Source organism: Hemicordylus capensis, chromosome 5 (assembly GCF_027244095.1).
Source record: "Hemicordylus capensis ecotype Gifberg chromosome 5, rHemCap1.1.pri, whole genome shotgun sequence".
NCBI lineage: Eukaryota > Metazoa > Chordata > Lepidosauria > Squamata > Cordylidae > Hemicordylus > Hemicordylus capensis.
Window position 1 is genome coordinate 136,646,927 of NC_069661.1, and position 18,673 is coordinate 136,665,599.

At 42.6% G+C, this 18,673-nt stretch overlaps 1 protein-coding gene across 5 annotated transcripts in view; it reads right to left on the bottom strand.

The window, feature by feature from the left end:
* Window positions 1–6,560: 6,560 nt before the first annotated feature.
* The window catches only part of A4GALT (alpha 1,4-galactosyltransferase (P blood group)), a 30,905-nt gene continuing 18,792 nt past the window's right edge, over window positions 6,561–18,673 (bottom strand). For 3 of the 5 annotated variants that reach the window (XM_053258401.1, XM_053258403.1, XM_053258406.1), the window contains 2 exons: window positions 9,946–10,011; window positions 6,561–9,818 (listed from right to left, as the gene is read on the bottom strand). In XM_053258401.1, coding sequence (XP_053114376.1) covers window positions 8,716–9,818; window positions 9,946–10,011 — 1,169 coding nt within the window. In that variant the 3' untranslated portion in view covers window positions 6,561–8,715. The remainder of the gene's footprint in view (window positions 9,819–9,945; window positions 10,012–18,673) is intronic. The other 2 variants (XM_053258404.1, XM_053258405.1) reach the window with 2 other exon arrangements.

Sequence of the window (18,673 nt, forward strand, 5' to 3'; positions counted from 1 at the left end):
AAATTTTGCTTCATCATTATTTAAAAAAACCGTTTGTGCTGTAGAGGCTCCTCACAGAAGCCTTTTGAAGGCTCAGCTTTCATGGAGACAGATAGACATAAAGAGAAAGACAAGCAGCCTGCAAAAGGACCAGAGGATTTGTTAGCACAGTGAATTCTTAATAAATGGAGAGTGAAGATACAATTCCAAATTATCCATATTTATATCTCAACAGAGAACTGCTCTCCAACTGATGTCATACCTCTGTTGTATGCAGCATGAGTTTTGGTAAGAGATCTGGCTGGTAGGCATTTCCTTCATAACACCTACATAAACCATTATAAGTAGAACTTCCAGCATTTTAAAAAATAAAGTGCCTCTTACCTAAGACTCCACATGTGCTGTGAATTCTGTTTGTATCCAGCTGTCAGCATGTGAGTTAACAAAGGGGTGTTGCTTATATTGGGAGTGGCTGCCATCTTGAAACAACATGGAAATACTAATCCATGTATTTGTGGGGTGGGGGGTTCCCTAGGTGCTGTGAACTTGGTTTGCGTCAGACTCTACGTGCAAAAGTAATTAGAGGATGACACACCTGACACACAGCAGTGATCTCATAAGTCATCTTCCCTTTGGAAAAAGGTCCCTCCATCTAGAGTATTCAGTCTTGCCAAGAAATCATGTTCTGTGTGGAGATCATGATTAACTGAAGTGTGGTTTGCTCACATGTCCAAACTTTTCCCTCTGAAAACACAGAGCAGCTTTTCTGTAGAAACCAGCTTTGATTTTCATTAGGGCCCAGTTTGCTGTAGCTATGGGTTGCCCCTTTAATGCAATTAATATGGCACAATGATCTTATAACACAATTAAGGAAGTGGAACACAGATATTCATATTGATTTCTTCGAATATTTCAAAAGCCACCTGGGTGCCTGTAAGATTAGTAGCCAAAATCTAGTAATACCCTATAATAAGACCAAACAAAATGGCATACAATCACCAACAATTAGCATTTGAGTTCTTCAGTATTCTTCATCTGGCTGGATTGTAAGAAAAGCAGAGAGCAAGGCACAAGAACTGGGCCTGGTTAAATGGTAATATGGTCTTAATAAAGGTAAAGTTGTGCTGTTGAGTCAATGTTGACTCCTGGCAACCATAAAGCCATGTGGTGTTCTTTGGTAGAATACACGAGGGGTTTACCATTGCCTCATTCCACACAGTATGCTTTCAGCATCTTCCTATATCGCTGCTGCCCAATATAGTACCAACAGGGATTTAAACTGACAACCAGAGGCGTATCTAGGGAAAATAGCACCTAGGCAAGCACTGAAATTGTGCCCCCTGTCCAAACATCTGACATCCATCTTTCAGATAACTTTACCATAATATCAGCTGAAAAATACAAGTCAAGCTCATTAATCTTTTAATATTTCAAAAACTATTTAGCAGTGGACATCACCAGACCAAAAAATGCTGGAAAACTACAAATTTCAGTATGCTGGGGCTCATGAAATACCCAAATACTATGTGGAGGTGTACTTGGAAAACTAAACAGAAGTGCCTGTCTAATTCTCTACTATGCATTGTAGCATCACTATTACATAAGTTTTAAAAATAAATGGAGAATTTGTTAAATAAATGGAGAATCCAGTTACTCTGAAAATAATTAAAGGGTATGCAGAGTAAACTGTGTCACTGCTTGGAATATATTCTAGTATTTCAGAAAGACAGTTAAAATGAGAGAAAGAGAGCAAGAAACTCCCAGTGGTCCTTTATACTAAGGATTTCACACAGGTTCAAAGACAAACTCACCATTAATAGCCATATTATTAAGACATCACATTTAACTCACTTATCACAAGAAGCAAAGTAAGAGCAAATGAATACAATCCTAGCTCATAAGCTTCAGCGCAGTATTCACAAGCCCTGATTCTCTGTACATAGTGCCAAACTAAATATGTGTACAGTGACTTTTTTTTACCTGTAGCCCCTTCGAAGGGCTTCCTAAAGGCCGTGGGGGGGTCTGCAAAGGTTCCCCCTCCCCCACTGGCCTCAAGGGCCTTGCAAGGACCATTTGAACATGTGCGGTGGCCATTTTTAAAAATAAATCTTGTTTTTAAAAATGGTTGCTGAAAACAAAATGGCCACCACGCATACTCAAATGGCCTCTGTGAGGCCTAGTATGGCCTAGGGCCTCATAGAGGCCATTTGAGCATGCATCGTGACCATTTTGTTTTCGAAGGCCATTTTTTAAATTTTTAAATTTTAAAAAATGGCGCCCCCCTTCAAGTGGCACCCGGGGCACATGCCCTGCCTGCCCTACCCTAGATACGCCCCTGATCGCACGTGCATGTTTTCCATAGGCTGTGCAGACATTTGTAAATGCTTCATTTTAATCTCTCCTCCCTGTAAGGGCAGCATCTCTTTGGTACTATATAACGTGTTTTTGAATATGTACTTCCTCTTTTCCCATTATTATGAGTCATACAATACATCAGTTTCTCACGATTCTCCACCTCCCCATGAAAACTGTAACGTTTTGGCAGAAATCTTTGTCAGTTGATCAGATACTAACGTCTTCCTCTTTTCTCCTCTCTATGATCCCTGCTGAAATACAAATTTATTGACACATTTCTGTTTTTGTTGAAAATTGTATATAATATGCACCAGTGCTAGTGCACCTACTACTTAAAAATATTAATAACGAAAAGACTGGCAACTGGCATGGATTTCTCTTAACCTTGTTAATTTTTACCTGGACTGAGGAAGGTGTGGAAAAAGAAATGGTATTGGCTGCACACACAAGTAAAGCAGGAAAGAGGTTCACTCATAAAAAGAAGTGTTTGATGTTAGATGCTCACCAATTGTGTCATTATAGGAAAGCATCAGAATCTAATTACAGGAAATATGGGCCACCATCTGAGTAGTCTGATCCCTGTGTGCTGTGGGGGCTTCTACACCCTGCAGACAGTGTAGTAAACTTTTAAGCAGGGAAACTTATATGGACAGTAGCATGGATGAACTCTTTTTGGCTAGATGTAAAACTGAGCTTCATTAACTGAGCTATTTTCCAAAACCTAGGAAAAAGCTTGTTTATTTTCCAAACCCATTTCCAAAATGCTGGTTCTGGTATACTACTTGCCCTGTAGAAGGTGCAAGAATGGAGGAAGACCACCAGCAGCAACCCCTTAACCCTGCCCACTACATTTTTCATTGGGTGCAGGGAACATTTAGCCATGTCCCCGTGTCTGATGCGGAGGCAAGGGTTAGCTCCCAAACGGGGCCCCTCTGATCTGGTAGCATTGTTAAGGGTGGATTGGAATGATGCCTCTGTTTCTTCTTCCACGCCTGGCACCACAACGCCTCAGTATCTCCCCACCTCCCTGGAGCCAAGAAACATATCCCCACACCCAACAAAGACAGGGGCATGCATGAAGCTGTGGGATTTTTGTGATGAAAGCAAACCACAGCTCCAAAATACCTCAAATAATGAGAAAAAGCATGTTGGCAGTCTGAGAATCTGCTCTGTGTGTTGTGCTGATCTGTGAAAGTTGTTCATGAATAATTAACTGATAGATAATAAACATTTTGCAGAAGACTTTTACTACAAGTTTTGCATGGGTTTTTTTGACAAAAATTGAACTATATGAAAAATGTTTATAATAATAATGATGATGAAAAGGTTTTGTTTGCACTTTGGTGCATCACATTATGTGTATTAATTTGCTTCTTCATAGAGATCCTTGTCCTCTTCATCATCTAGCTCCTCATCGCTGAATCTTCATTCTCTATCATCTCACAAGAATCCTCTTGGTTATGTGTATTTTGAGATGCACAGGAACATATATCGCAGCAGATCACCCTTGTTTTACAACAGCTGCATCTTCCTCCCTGACATCTGGAGATAGTGCATTTGAAAGTACAGCCTTTTTAGCTGGGAGTATAGGTATCCAGACTTCCCCTTCCATTTTCCAACCATATCTTACAGGTGCTTCACAATCACATTATTATTCCGAATGATTGCTTGATGGTGTGCTCGTAGTATTGTGTGGTGTAATACATCTATTGTAGGTGGAAGGGTCTCAGGTTGGGCTTGTTTCTTTTCTTTTTTTTTCTTTTAAATATCTTTATTTTTTCAACAAGATTACAGAAATAGAAAAGACATAGAAAAAAGAAAGAAAGATAAAAGTAACTTTACAGTTAACATTTCTTGGACATCTCCTTACATACATCAATCAGGGGAATTCAGCAGCCCTCTGTTCTCCACCTTCCAAAAGATACACACAACCAACCTTGCCAAGAATTGTAAAAAAAACCCAGAAATAACACTTTAATTAGCCGTCTATTCTATACTGTGCTAATTTGTAAATTATGAAAGGCTCCCAAATAGAAATAAATCTTTCATCTGAAGTATTCCGTAAGTAAGCAGTAACCTTAGTCATAGAGGCATACTCCCATAATTTTAAGAGAGATAAGTTTATTCGGTCATTGACCAGCAAATCCCATAATTTCAATAAGCACCCAACTACAGTCGGGATTATTTGTTGTCTCCATTTAGCAGCATTATATTATATCCTTGCTGCAGTAATCAAATACAAAGACAGCTCTGTTTACTTGGTGGGAATACAGGATTTAGTCATATTTAACAAAAAAAACCACCCTCTGGATGTTTAAATTTTCTTGCATCTTATGGTAATCCCCCCCCCCCGAATTGTTGCACTTTGCTACATTGATTGGGCTTTTTTCTTGGTGCACAGCCACCACCTTAATTTATGAACCTGTAAGATCTGTGTACAAGGCAAGTAAACCTCACATATAAATTCCTTAAGGCCAGCAAATGTACCATCACTGGGGAGCAAATCCTTCCCCAGGCTTGCAAGTGCACTTATAATACGATCATTGGCATTCTTGAAAGCTTTCCACAAATGTAGTTTGCCTTTCCCTGGAAATCCATATTGTCTGTATCATATATTGTCAAAACCATATTTCCTTGCATGTAAGCAAGGAAAAGCAGAAACTTTGCTGGGTCTAAGAGCTTCATATATGGACAGTAGAGGAATAATGTGCTACAACTATGCTTCTTCTGCTTCTGCTTCTTCCCGGTTACTTTAAGATGGCTCATATTTCTGTGTGCAGCTCTGCATGCACATCTCCTTGCCACTACCACATTTTTACCATTTGTATGTGCTTTTTTAAGTATCTTCTTTGACAAGTAATGTGTTAGTTCCATCTTTGTTTTCACATGTGAAAGAAGCCGTTTCATTGTTAATTTTTCTATGTTTATTGTATCCGTGAATCGGCAAGCTATCACTGGTTGTTGCCCTTATCTTCTTTCACATTTTGCCCTCTTGAATGATATATCAATGTCATCATGACCAAATACCACATGAAGTTCATCATAGTTTCTGTATTTTGATAGAAAATAATCTGTAAAACTAGCTGACCCGCACAGAGCATCTGTGCGCTCTTTGGGGCCAGCTGTTCCCCCCCATCCTGTCCCACTCTCTCTTTCCCCCTCCCTCCTGCCCTTCCCCCCACCCCCACCCCACTCTCAACACTTCCCCCCACCCCCACTCCACTCTCAACATGCTGCCCCTTTGTTGGCCAGACTGGGCGGCTGCCGCCACCGCTGCCTCCTCAACCGGCAGCCAAGCAGCCAGCCGAAGCCGCCGCCTCCTTACCACTGCCTTACCGCCTCCTTGCTTGGGATGGCCTGGCCAGGCCAGGCCACCCCGCCGCCACCTCCCAGCAGCCAGCTGAGGCTGCCTCCTCCTCCTTTACCAGGACAGCCAGGCCAGGCCATCCCGCCGCCTTCGCCTCCCAGTGGCCGGCCGGCTGCCGCCTCCTCCTCACAAGGATGGCCTGGCCAGGCCAGACTGTCCCACCGCCACCTCCTCTGGCCGTTTTGTGCCGGCCTGCCGCCACCATTTTTTGTTTCCCCTGAACTCTTGCGGCTCACCCAAGCCTGGCCAGAGTCCGCCGCCAAATTCCTAAGGCATGTCAGCTAAGATAAATAAGTATATAGATGTTCAGCAAGCCGGCTACAGTTTTTTATGCTGTCTGGCTTATGAAGTGATTGAAGTTCTGCCATTTCAGCTACAAGTCCCACCTCAAATCCAGCTGACTGATTAGGCTCACAATGAATGGCTTCTTTTTTTCCCCTTGTCTTCCCCAGTGGGTAATTTTTCCAGAACAGCCATCAGACTGCTTTTGTTTTATCATTTAAATGTTGTACCATCAGCAGCAAACATAGACCAAGAGTTTGTGTTTTTCTATTGAGGCTTCAATATTGGTAAGTAGCTTCTTACCAATTTCACTTTGCTTACAAGTATCTTCTTTCTCAGGCATGACTGCCTTTGTGGCACTGTCCTCAGTTAATTGGTTTGTAAGGCTGTGAAAAGTGGCAGTTAGTGCATCAATGTTTTGATTTTCCTTGAAATTTAGTTATCTTGCTAAAGCATGATGGTTGGTTTGATAAGCCCCGCCTACCAGGGAAGGCTTGCACCCTCCCAGCTAGTCTGGGTAAGGCCCGACTCTTGCCCTTTATTTGATTATGCCAATTAATAAAAGACAAGAAGGAGATTCTGGTCAGTATCTTTATTTGGCCAAGCAAAGCTACTGGGTGCGCACCCCAAGAAGTGGCACACCCGCAGAAGAAGTTACAAGCAATTTTTATACTCTCTGACAACAAGCAGTGACAAGCAACAAGCCCCCTCCCTCAGTTCCCCTTTTCTGTAGAATCAATGCTATTGGCTATATTCAAATAAGTTGTTTCTCCAGACATGTTATCACACCACCTGTTCTCCACTTCCCGTTTTCCCTATTGTGGTCTCGCAGACTCAAGCATTTCTCAATTGCCTATATGTCAAATGTCAAAAGCACATCCTGCTCCGTCTAGCCAATTGTTTGCGGTTTTGACACAGAAATACTTCTAAAGTCATTTTGAAACTCCGTTGCTTGCATTTTATTCCTTCATCATTTATTCCCCAATAGCTTAAAACAGTTTCTTACAGAAAACAAAATGGCATCTCTTGTGCTAAGGGCAAAACACAGCTTTTCATTAAACACAGCTTTTTTTATCCCCATCAGGTTGGTGTGGCAAACCAGCCATCTGCTAGCACTTCTCCAGCAAACCTTGCTAATTCTGATGAGATAAGGAAAAACTAGCTGGATAATTATGCCTAGCACTCCATCTGCTACTTTCATTGAACAGTTTATGTGCTCCAGTGCATGTTCTACACCAGTAGCACAAAAAGGGACTTTTGAATTATTATTTATGACCCAGTTTCCATCCAGGAACTCTTGATAAATCTCCTTGTCAGTGTTCATGAGTGATTCCATCTCTACCAAATAAAGTGGGATCACCACTTTATTTTATAAAAAATAGGAGAAAAAAATTGGAGCTCCACCCTTCCTCCAGTGCAGAATCTTCATCTCAAGGTATGGTTCAGCTGAGAGCATTGAGCCTAAATTGAATGGATGATTACACCCCAGCTGAGACCATTTGGTGCTTTGTTAGCTGACCCTAAAGTTAGCTAAGAAGGAAGGCAGGATATCAGAGGAAGCCTTGCCCAACTCCAAGCAGGACAATCTTTAAGGTTGGAAGCATTCCTCTGTTCATTCCTCAGTCATTATTCCCTGAGCTGGACAGCCTCCAGGTCATGTGAAAAAAGAACTCCATACACAGACACACTATGGAGGACGACCAGCAAAGCCCACACACACAGGGAGGGAAGGATGCTGCTCCAGAGAAGAATGGATGTTGCTGAAAAGCTGAGTGAAAGGCTGGCTTGCTACACACACACACACACACACAGCTCTTCAACCAATAAGCTAGCCCCCAAAGCCTTGTGTTTTATTTCAAGCTGAGGTGGGGCAGACATCTTAGATATTCTCAGGCAAATGTCTTAATTCTCAGGGCCACTTCATGTGGACATCAGGCACTCTGGAAATCATGTCTCAGGATTCCTTGTGTCTGAAACCCTACTGAGTATGGTCATGACAGCAGCATTCAAACTACTAGGGCAGGAGGGAAATGCTCCATTTACATGTTGAGCTTTAGAAGGATTTGCGGGGATATCTAAATTCAAAATATAGTTGAGTATAGTTGAGCTGGACAAGTTTGTATTGCACCCTAACCAGAGTGACATAACAAGTATGATAAGGCACAATAATGGAAGCAGGGGAGATTCCAAAGTGATAATTAAAATGTTTCAAATGCACATCTAATTCTGACCTGATAGCTTGATACCATCTTAAGACTGAAAGAAATTGTAGCCATTCTCTCTCTAAAACCCATTTTATTACTTTAAGGGTTCTTGAAAGATTGTAGCCTTATTCATTAGAAAGATGTTAGCTTTATTCCAGCATCATGTTGTCATGTTGCATGTTTTAATTATTATATTTGCATTCATTTGAAAAGTGAACCTGGATACCGTCTCCTCAAATGCAAAGTACAGATAGGAAGTGTACATCATCCAGCAAAATGTATTTTACACGTACTGCAAGTGAAAACTCACAAAAAGTCTGCTGCTCTTTGAAATGCTGGTACCAGCCACCATGAGTTGTGCCCTCGTCACATGGGTGCCATCTTGCTTCCCCCTCCATGTGGTAGGGGCCAGACAATGGAAGAAAGAGGTGAAACGATTGGGTCCTGGCTGCCTCCATTCAAACAGTCACTCCATTCAAACCGTCGCTTGGCATGTATCCATAGGAGGTAGTTGACAGGTCATTTCCTTTAGAGATAAATTTTCATTAGTCTGAATGTAGAAGGACAGTAGTAGGAATGAAGTTGAGCTAGTAAAGTTTTAGAAGTGATTTGAAATTGTGTCCCTTGACTTTTCTTATTCCAGACATGAACTGCATAGGTGTTTTTAAGCAGCTTATGAAGCTCAGAAGCATTGACTACTTCAAAATATTTTCTCCAGTCCTGCCAGCGAATGGGATAGAAGGCTTCTTGTGGGAGAGTGGTGACACCTTGACAGCTTTTGCTGGTCTTGAGGCTCTGGCTGGAACACCACTTCTTGAAATTACGGGTGAAGAGCTGTGGGCCCTGGTGTCCCCAGATCCAGCGGTTGTAATTAGCCACATAATCATGCATACACAGTTCTATAAACTTGTGTTTTGGCTCAAAAGAGAGGAAGGCCCCATTCAATAAATATGTGGATTGAGTGCCAAGCATATTGGTGAGGTTATTTAATTTCTTAAGGACAATGAAGTCTGTGTCTAAGTAAATGCCACCAAATTTCCACATGATGGCTATTCGGCAAGCATCAGAAAGGATGGGCAAGAAATATGGTTCCCACCTCTGTTGGGCCTGTGAATACCAGTCAGCCAGTGGAGTGTCAGAGAAAAGGTCGCTCATATCCAAAGTTTTGATTTCAATGTTGGAGAAACAGCTGAGCAAGGAGATACCCATGTATTTTGGCAAAGTGGCATTATGGTTTGTTAAGCCCTTCATAAGGACAATGATTCTGGACTCTGGGTGAGCCCTGGCAGCTGATTCAACAGAGCACATAAAAAGAAAATTAGGATTGGTTCGTTCTGATGTCTCCACAAAGTATATGTTTTTGGGCAACTGAGAAGGCCAGCTAAATTTATGAGTGGAGGGAGGGAGAGTACACTTAACCTCTATAGACAGACTGTAATGCCCACCCTTTTCTTCAGCATCCCTTGTGACTCTCCAGTAGACCAAGATGCACATGAACTTAAAGATAATGATAAACAACACCCAGAGTTTATGCTTTGCGACTGTCCTGCTTAATTTCGGCTTAGAGATGGTCACCTTGCACATGGTCTGTGCAATGTAGAGTTTCAAGCTTTCACCAAAACCAGAATGAGCTGCAAAAAACAAACACACAGTGAGTTAATAATGATGGTTAAAATATTCACAAAACACTTCATTGAAGGAAAAAAACCACAAATGAGAAAAAGGAAGAAAACGGGTCTCTGTCCCAAAGAAACTCACAGTTTTTGAAACACATGGGAGACACCAACAATAGCCACTGGAGGGATGTGATGCTGATAGCTCCTGCTAAACAGAAGAGAGCCTCCACTGTAAAAAGCGCCTCTGTCCAGTGAAGAGAAGCTATACCAGATATATCATATCTGATATGCTAGTTTTTTATAGCTGACTAGTATTTTGAAGCCCGTTATAATAACGGGCGCTAGCCTTTTCCTCTCCCTTTTTTTTTTTTTAAGTACTGCCGCCGCCGTTGCCGCCGAAGTCGCACCCTCCCTCCCTCCCAACTTCTGAAACCACCTTACCCCGTCCCGTGACAGTTGAGGAAAGGAAGAGCTCAATTGAAGAGGGAAAGAGGAGCTCGCAAGCAGTGCTCCTCCCTCTGCAAAGCCTCTTTCCGAACTGGCGCTTGCGTCCTTTCCGCCTAAAGCGCCAGTTCGGGCAGAGCCTTTGTAGAGGGAGGAGCACTGCTTGCGAGCTCCTCTTTCCCTCTTCAATTGAGCTCTTCCTTTCCTCAACTGTCACGGGACGGGGTAAGGTGGTTTCGGAAGTTGGGAGGGTGGGACTTCGGCGGCGGCAGCATTTTCGTCTCCCTGGGCCGGTCTGGACCCCCGCTGCCATTCCCCCTACCGCCACCCATCACGGCCTGCGTCTCCGGCCGGGCCGGCCACCCAGGGCTCCGGCGGGCCCGCCACCCGCTGCAGCCCGCGGCTCCAGCTGGGCCCTCCGCTGCCCGGGCCCATTCCTGTCTTCCTGGGGCGGCTCTTTCTGGCCACCCAAGATGTTTGGCGGCTCCTGGCGCTCGGTCCTTTGCCGCCGCTAATGGCCGAGGCGGCGGCTCTGCCGCCGCCTCAGCCAGTCTCTCCCTCCTCCGCAGTCCCGGCTTCTTCAGGGCGGCCGTTTGTGGCTGCTCAACATGGCCGCCGGGTGCTGGCGGTCGTGTCTCTCTTGGACTGTTCTGAGCATGCGCTCCGCGCATGCTCAAAACAGTCAAGGCACGAACGCACGCTTGGTCCGTCCACGGACGGACACCAAGCGTTTTATTAGAGAGGATACTGATAATTCGAGATATCATATAGGATGATTACCAAAATAGATAGCAAAATCTTACACAATTGAATTCTGAGGTACAATTAAATAAAAATTTAAATATAGATCAGAAATTTTGCATGATTGAAATATAATATGATATGATGGCAAATTCAAGCTTTTTGCAAATCTTAATTTCCGCTCTGGCCATGATGATTATGGCAAGCTCACCGATATCCTTGCTTTGATCATTGGGGATGGGGGTTGTGTGACTCCAAATTTTTATCCAAACCTTTTGGAGTTACTCCCAACCTATTTTTATGCCAAACCTTTTGACTATCGGGGACAAAGTTGGGGGGGGGTTGTCACACAAGGGAAGGTCCCTGTGTAACTGTGACGTAGCAGCATCCCTGTTGCCAGGCAACTCCGTAGCTGTGAAGGTGACAGGAGAGGCAGGGCTGCTGCTGAGAGAGGTGGCCAGCGAGAAGCACCACAGCCATGGAGGAACTGTGATCCTGGGGATGTCAGCATCATCACCTCTATGACTGCATTTTGAAAATCGGTGTGAAATCACAACTATGACAGCATCTGGGTCCAGACATAATGCTTTGGCAGCCAAACCAGAAATCTCAGCGGCAAATCTTTGTCATTAAAATTGGAGTTTGACGAGGTAAATTGCAAGTTGCTTTCAGCTGGAAACCACGGTTTCATGCATTCAGATGTACTGGTGTTCCAACCCCTGCTCCGTTTAACATTAAGTCTGAACGCGGCCTTGTTTTGTTTATTTCATTACTCTGCTTATTGGTAGCCTCATGAACTTGGTGCAACCTTTTCTATTTAGTGTAATACATTTTAACTTGCACAAAAGTAACCCAGGGGACTGGCTGAGGAATATAGGTCGGTGGCAAATAGTTTATTTCAAATACTAGTTTTGGGGATTATTGATGAGGCTAGTTCTCTCCCTTTTGATGTCGCAAGTAAATGTTAGTTTATAACTCTGGCTTATGAGACCAGTGCTTTGGGCTTTAAGCTATTAAGGCAGTTTGGGTTAAAGTGTAAGTAGATGATTTTCTGGTTTAAGCTAGGGTTGGTATTAGGATTACAAAATAAGGAAATAGAAGATTGAGGCCAGCTATCCAATGATAATATACTTATGTTCTATTGGTTGGCCACAAATTCATGTACATAGAATAATATTTGAAACAAGAGTTCAGAAAAGGAGTTGTGACAGGGGCCAAAACATATTGCTTCATTGTTTTGCTGTGTAAAGAAAGATTCAGATTGAGAATAAGAGAGCTAAGACTCTCTTATTATGCATTGAAACCGTGGAACAGTTCATTGGGAACAGACCAGAGAATGGTGTAGGCAAATAGGAAGTATCATGCTGGTTTGGTTTGAGGGGGTGCAATGTGGGGATTTGCTGGGGAGATGTTTTCCGGGCCTCCTAAGGTGTTTGAGAAGAATAGGACCAGAATAAGGAGACTCATGAAGATAATTATGGCTCCCATTAGGTCTTTAACTATGGGTGGAATGGAATTGTATCTGGGTTTGATAATGTTGGGTTGTTTGACCCAGTTTTGTAGAGGAGAAGGTGTAGAATAGCTGCAGCTAAGATTGCATACATACATACATACATACATACTTTATTTACGGTCTTTGACCAAAAAAGAAATAAAAATCTTTACATAGTTAAAAGGAAAAATATTAATTGAAAGTCAGTTACACGTAAAAATAAAATAACGGCATTGGTAAGGCGTAAGTGTATAGGCATAATTTAAAATCAACAGTAAGGAACCCAAAGCTGTATTCTATTCTTCTGAAGTTCTTAATCTGGTGACACACATAACAGAATTTAGCCACAACGTATGAAATAGTTGCATCTTTATCTGCTAATAAATATGCGACAACAAGATCCTCAGGTTGTCCCCTCATATCATTTAACAGTGGGCTGATTAATTGAGATCTCAAGTTTTGGTATATTGAACACTTCAAAAGTATGTGGGCCATGGTTTCGATCGCCTCTCCACAGGGGCATTTCCGTTCTTCATATAATAGCTTCAAATACTTCCCATACAGCATTGCAGATGGGAAAGCATTGAACCTAGCCCTGGAGAAGGCCCATCTGAATTTACTCAAAGTGATCGTAAATAAATACGTTGCTGGGGCAAGATCCATCTTGGCATATACTTGTTTATAAAAAGATGGTAAACAAGCCTTCCCTTCCTGGATGTCTATGTCAACCAATCTCTGTCGTACTAGACTGTGGGCTGTGTTCTCACCGCTCTCTAATAATAGAGTGGGTGATAGGCCACATTGGCAAAGTTTCTCTATTGTTTTGTTAGACCAAGATGCCTGAGGCTCAGCCACAAGAAGCTTTGGAATTAGCCCTAACGGATGCAGATGAAGTTTAAGCCAATAAAATATCCTTAGGAGCCAAGCCCTGGTTTCCAATTTCAGTATGCCCGCCTCCATGAGTATCACCGAATTGGAAACGCAGTTGGGTACACCAAATATAGTTCTTAAAAAACTGGTTTGAATTTTTTCCAAATCTTTAAAGTTGGTATACGGTCCCAATTGTATCCCGTAAAGGAGTTGGGGAATCACTTTGGCCTTATAAAGTTTAATGGCAGCAGGAATGTAGTTCCCTCTTTGGGACCAGAAGAATTTTAGAATGGCTATAATACTGCGTTTGGCTGTATCAACTACCAATCTAATATGGCCCATTTTATAGCCGTTGAATTGAAACACTATCCCAAGGTATTTGCTTTGCTTTACTTGGTCTACATTGTGACTATTTCACGCTTCTTTCTTGGAACATTAGTGGCTGGCGTAAAAAAATGACGGATCCTGATTTCGTGAACTTTATTTCTGGTTATGACCTAATATTCTTACAGGAGACTTGGATGAAGGATAGTTTTGATCTCCCTAACTATGATGTCTTTTTGATTCCAGCTACCCCAAGTGTTGGGGGGGCAGAAACTCTGGTGGGTTGGCTACTCTTATCTCTTCAGATCTAAAGGTTAAAGTTAAAAAATTGCCTTCTCATAAAAATTTGATGTTGGCAATATTGATAACATACTTGAACCATCAGATGATTTGTGTCAATGTGTATTTGCCCATATTGAGAGACAGTACTCAAGTTAGGTTGCAGTGGAATTCCGCTGAGTTATATCTTAGGCATTTAATTTCCTTATACCCATCAGCCACACTTATTTTGGGGGGCGACTGTAACGCAAGATTGAATCATAATGATTTGGCGCTCTTTGACGGTATTGCTTTGTGCCCCCCAATGTTGGATGCTAACCCTCATATTTTCACGCACATCTCTATAGATAAGGTAGGCAATTATGCAGGGCATATGCTAATGCAGACCTGCAATAACAGACTTATTTCTACTAAATGGCGCTGTCAAAGGTGATCACCCAGGACAATATACCTTCTTTTCTGGGAGCAAACGATCAACTATCGATTATGTAGCAACATCCCGAGATCTCCTTGAAAGGATAATTGAATTTAAAGTCATACCGAGACCCGAAAGCGATCACTTTCCTATTATGCTAAGTTGTACCCTGTTGGATTCTGAGTTTAAAAGACCGTTAAACACCGTGTGTGCATGCAGTAATACAGAGATGGCTATAGGTGTCCAGAGAATTAAATGATCACAACATTCAGCACAGATAATTAATTATTGGTGTACCTCTGAAAATGGAATGAGGATACGTGAGCTTTTAGTGCTGTATCTGGGGAATCTGAATTGTAATCCTGACGCACTTACTGAGCAATTAACAGTATGCGATGATAATACATTTGCAAATTACGAAGTTTTAATCCACCAATTTAGACCATTATTGACTAGATCACACTCGAAGGATGCCAGACTGCTCCCCAAAAGCAACAAAAAATGGTTCGATCAGAAGCGCATAGCAGTAAAAAGAGCCCTAGTAAAGTTATCAAAAGGTCTTAAACATAACTCTTCTCTACAACTGAGGCATGAAATGTTACAGCGCAAAAAAGAGTATAAATCTCTCTTAAGATTCAAGCAAAATGCTATCATGAAAGAACGTTGGGCAGCTGTTATAAATGCTGTAAAAAATAATGATTGGGCCGGCTTCTGGTGGCTAACCTCAGCCTCTATACGCCCCAATATACAATCTCCAATCTCGGCTGCACAATGGGAGACCTATTTTATGGCACTTTATAATGAACCACCATCACTCCCATCGCTAGAGATTTCACCGACATCATTACCTCTCTGGCCCCCTCTGCCTATACTCATGTATGCCGATGACGCTGTAATTCTATCACAAACTAGAATAGGTTTAAAAAGAACTTTGGGTGTTTTAGTAAGCCATTGCAAGAAGGAACAATTAGTAATAAACTATTCTAAGACAAAAATTCTTCGCTGTAGTTCTAAACATCAGAATTTTAACTTGTCAATTGAAGATCACAGCTAAGATTGCAAATAGGACTAGGAAGTGGAACGCAAAGGATCGGGTTAAGGTTGCCTTGTCGATTGAAAATCCACCTCAAATTCATTCTACCAAGTCGGTGCCGATCTAAGGGACTGCTGAAAACAGATTTGTAATGACAGTTGTGCCTAAGAAGGATATTTAGATAATTTGTCCTCAAGGGAGGACAATTCCTATGAAAGCTGTGGCTATATAACTAGGAGGAGGAGTTCTCCTCCTGTGTTTCATGTTTCTACGTAGATACAGAGAAACGTAATAAAAATGTCCTTGTGCAATGTGGGCAGGGGGGAAAGTTGGCATTAATATTTTGGGTGTCAACCATGTCATCTCAGCAGATATGGGCAACGGATGAGGATGCAGAAGTAATATCAGCTGTGTAGTTGAAGGCTAAAAATAGTTCAGTAAGGATTTGTACAATTAAGCATATTCCTAGCAGGGACACAAAGTGACTCATAGATGTTTGATGGAGAGGGGAAGTCAATGAAGGAGTTGTTAATAATTTGAAAGGTGGGGGTTTTTGTGCCTTGGTTGCCATTATGATTTTTATAGTTGAATACTATGGTGCTTTTACAGTCTTGGTTAATAGTCCAAGTGAGAATAATGTCATATATTTTATTACATTATGGTTTAATTGCTGTAGTGTCTAACCCAGCTCCTTATGGGGGGCTAGGTTAGTTGGTTTGGTTGTAGTTGATTGTGGAGTTTTGCTTATTTTGTGGCTTTGGCGTCTGAACTATGGTTCAGACTTGAGGAACACATAGGAACATAGGAAGCTGCCATATACTGAGTCAGACCAATGGTCCATCTCGCTCAGTATTGTCTTCACAGACTGGCAGCGGCTTCTCCAAGGTTGCAGGCAAGAATCTCTCTCAGCCCTATCTTGGAGATGCCAGGGAAGGAACTTGGAGCCTAGGTGCTCTTCCCAGAGCGGCTCCATCCCCTAAGGGGAATATTTTACAGTGCTCACACTTCTAGTCTCCCTTTCATATGCAACTGGGGTGGACCCTGCTTAGCTTAAGGGGACAAGTCTTGCTTGCTACCACAAGACCAACTCTCTTCCCCTGAAATGGGGGAATATTTTATGGGGGATATATGGAGGGAATGGGGGTATATTTTAATTGGTATGTGTTGGTTTTTGTTTTAGGATATTTTTTAGATTTTAATATTATTTTGAGGGTTTTAGTGTGGTTGGGGTGGATGCCAGTGGTCTTTATGGTGTTTCAGCAGATTTTAGTGGAGTTTCGATGTTATACCGTGTTTCCCCCAAAATAAGACAGTGTCTTCTATTAATTTTAGCCCCAAAAAATGCACTAGGGCAATTAGCGGTACATCAGAAATTACTGCTAGGTCTTACTTCCGGGATAGGGGAAACGGTATTATTTGCAGGGGAGGTCCAAGTTTGTGGGTGGGGTTTATTGTTGACACTATTTGTAGCGTTAGAGTTGACTAGTGGGTTAGTTCAAGGTGGGCTGCATGTTGTTTAGAGTATGGGAGGCTGTTATAATAAAACGAGTTGCAGGGTAGCTTTACAACAAACCTTTGTTGGCGAAGGAGGTTTGGTCAGCTTCTGTGGTGTTTAAGGTAGTAATGAGTTTGGGGCCTGCTTTTTTCATATTGCAGTAATTTATTTACATGGGTTGAGAAAGTTTTGGTGACAGGAAGGACCAGGCTGCATGATCGCCCACAGTAATCAAACAAAAACCACTATTTATTGGACAAAATCATTTTGTCATCCAATAAATAGTGTTGTTTTTGGTTGAGTACAGTAGGCGATCATGCAGCCCAGTCCTACCTGTCGCCTTTACAGCTATGGTGTTGCCCGGCAACAGCCTGTCACACATGAGCATTCCCTCAAGTAGAATATTCAAGTAGTATTCCCCACGTACAGCACAATACAGAAATCCAGCTGTGACATGACTAAGAAAGCTGGAGCACTAGCCAAAGCCGTGCAAAGGCAACCCTGGCCACCACCTCCACCTGAGCTTCCAAAAGCAGAGCCAAGTCAAGCAATACCCTCAAGCTGCATACTTGCTTCTTCAAGGGAATGCAACCCCATCCAGAACCAACTGAATCTCCTTATCCCGATTGGCTTCCCAACTGACAAACATTACCTCTGTCTTGTCCAGACTCAGTCTTAGTTTATTAACCCACATCCAACACATCACGGCCTCAAGCCCCCGATTCAGAACATCCACTGCCTCCCTAGAATCAGGTGACTCTATGGCTTGCCACTCTTGTGAGAGAGCAAACTGTGGGAGAAGGGGTAGTTTTCAATGTCATACATTATTAGTGATTACTAACCTGCACCCTTATTTCCCACTGTTGGTTCTTTTCATGAATTTTAAAGTCCTCCCCCCTTGCTCCTCTCCATGTGCTGTGATGGGGTGCCCTGCTCAAGTTGCCACCTGGAATGCCACAATGGAGGAAAGCTGTGGAAACAGGTACCTTGGCAACTGTTCTCCCCGTCCTAGTGAATGTAGCCAAGCAGCTGTCAAAGCATGCTCCTGACAGCATGTCTGCCCATGTGCAACCTTGCTTGTGGCCGGAAATAATGACCCCACTCTCCGGGGGGGGGGTCCACTGAAAACTAGATCTCCCCTCTCCCTGCACTGGCAGATCTGCAAATGGCACAACTCTGGACCAGACCTGGGAATTTTGAATGGATAAACCCAGGTCCGTCCCAGAACCTGGTGTTTCCCCCGTCTGCTTGTGAAGCCAGGCTCTGAAACATGGAGTGTCAAAATCTCCTTAGGGTGTATGCAAGGCTTCACAAGTGGTTTGCAGAGATTCTGTTCATTCTGTTCAATGTACTGGCATTCCTCATCAGCAAGAGGACTATACAACAACTTAAAACGACAAGGCTAATGCTTTGCTTGGCACAAAATAAGAAAAACACTCCTTAATGGAAAACAAGAAATGGAATCTCTCTCTCTTTCTCACCCCCTCGTACTTACATTAATATATTGAATGCTGCCATTCTCTCATCCTGTACCTACCATCCCAACCCCAACAAACTTGCAGTACACAAGTGTAGCTGTATCAGTGTAGCTGCCTTTCTGGAGTGTCATTGTTGCAATATTACACATTCAAGAACAAGTTGGACTAGAAGCCTTACACATGATCCTCCCCATATTTTTGCCATTCCATTGCAAATGTGCAGAGTGCCTTATCATCTTAGTCAGACATACAATAATCCCACAAGAAAGATAACTTTGGTGCCTATCTTATGGACCAGA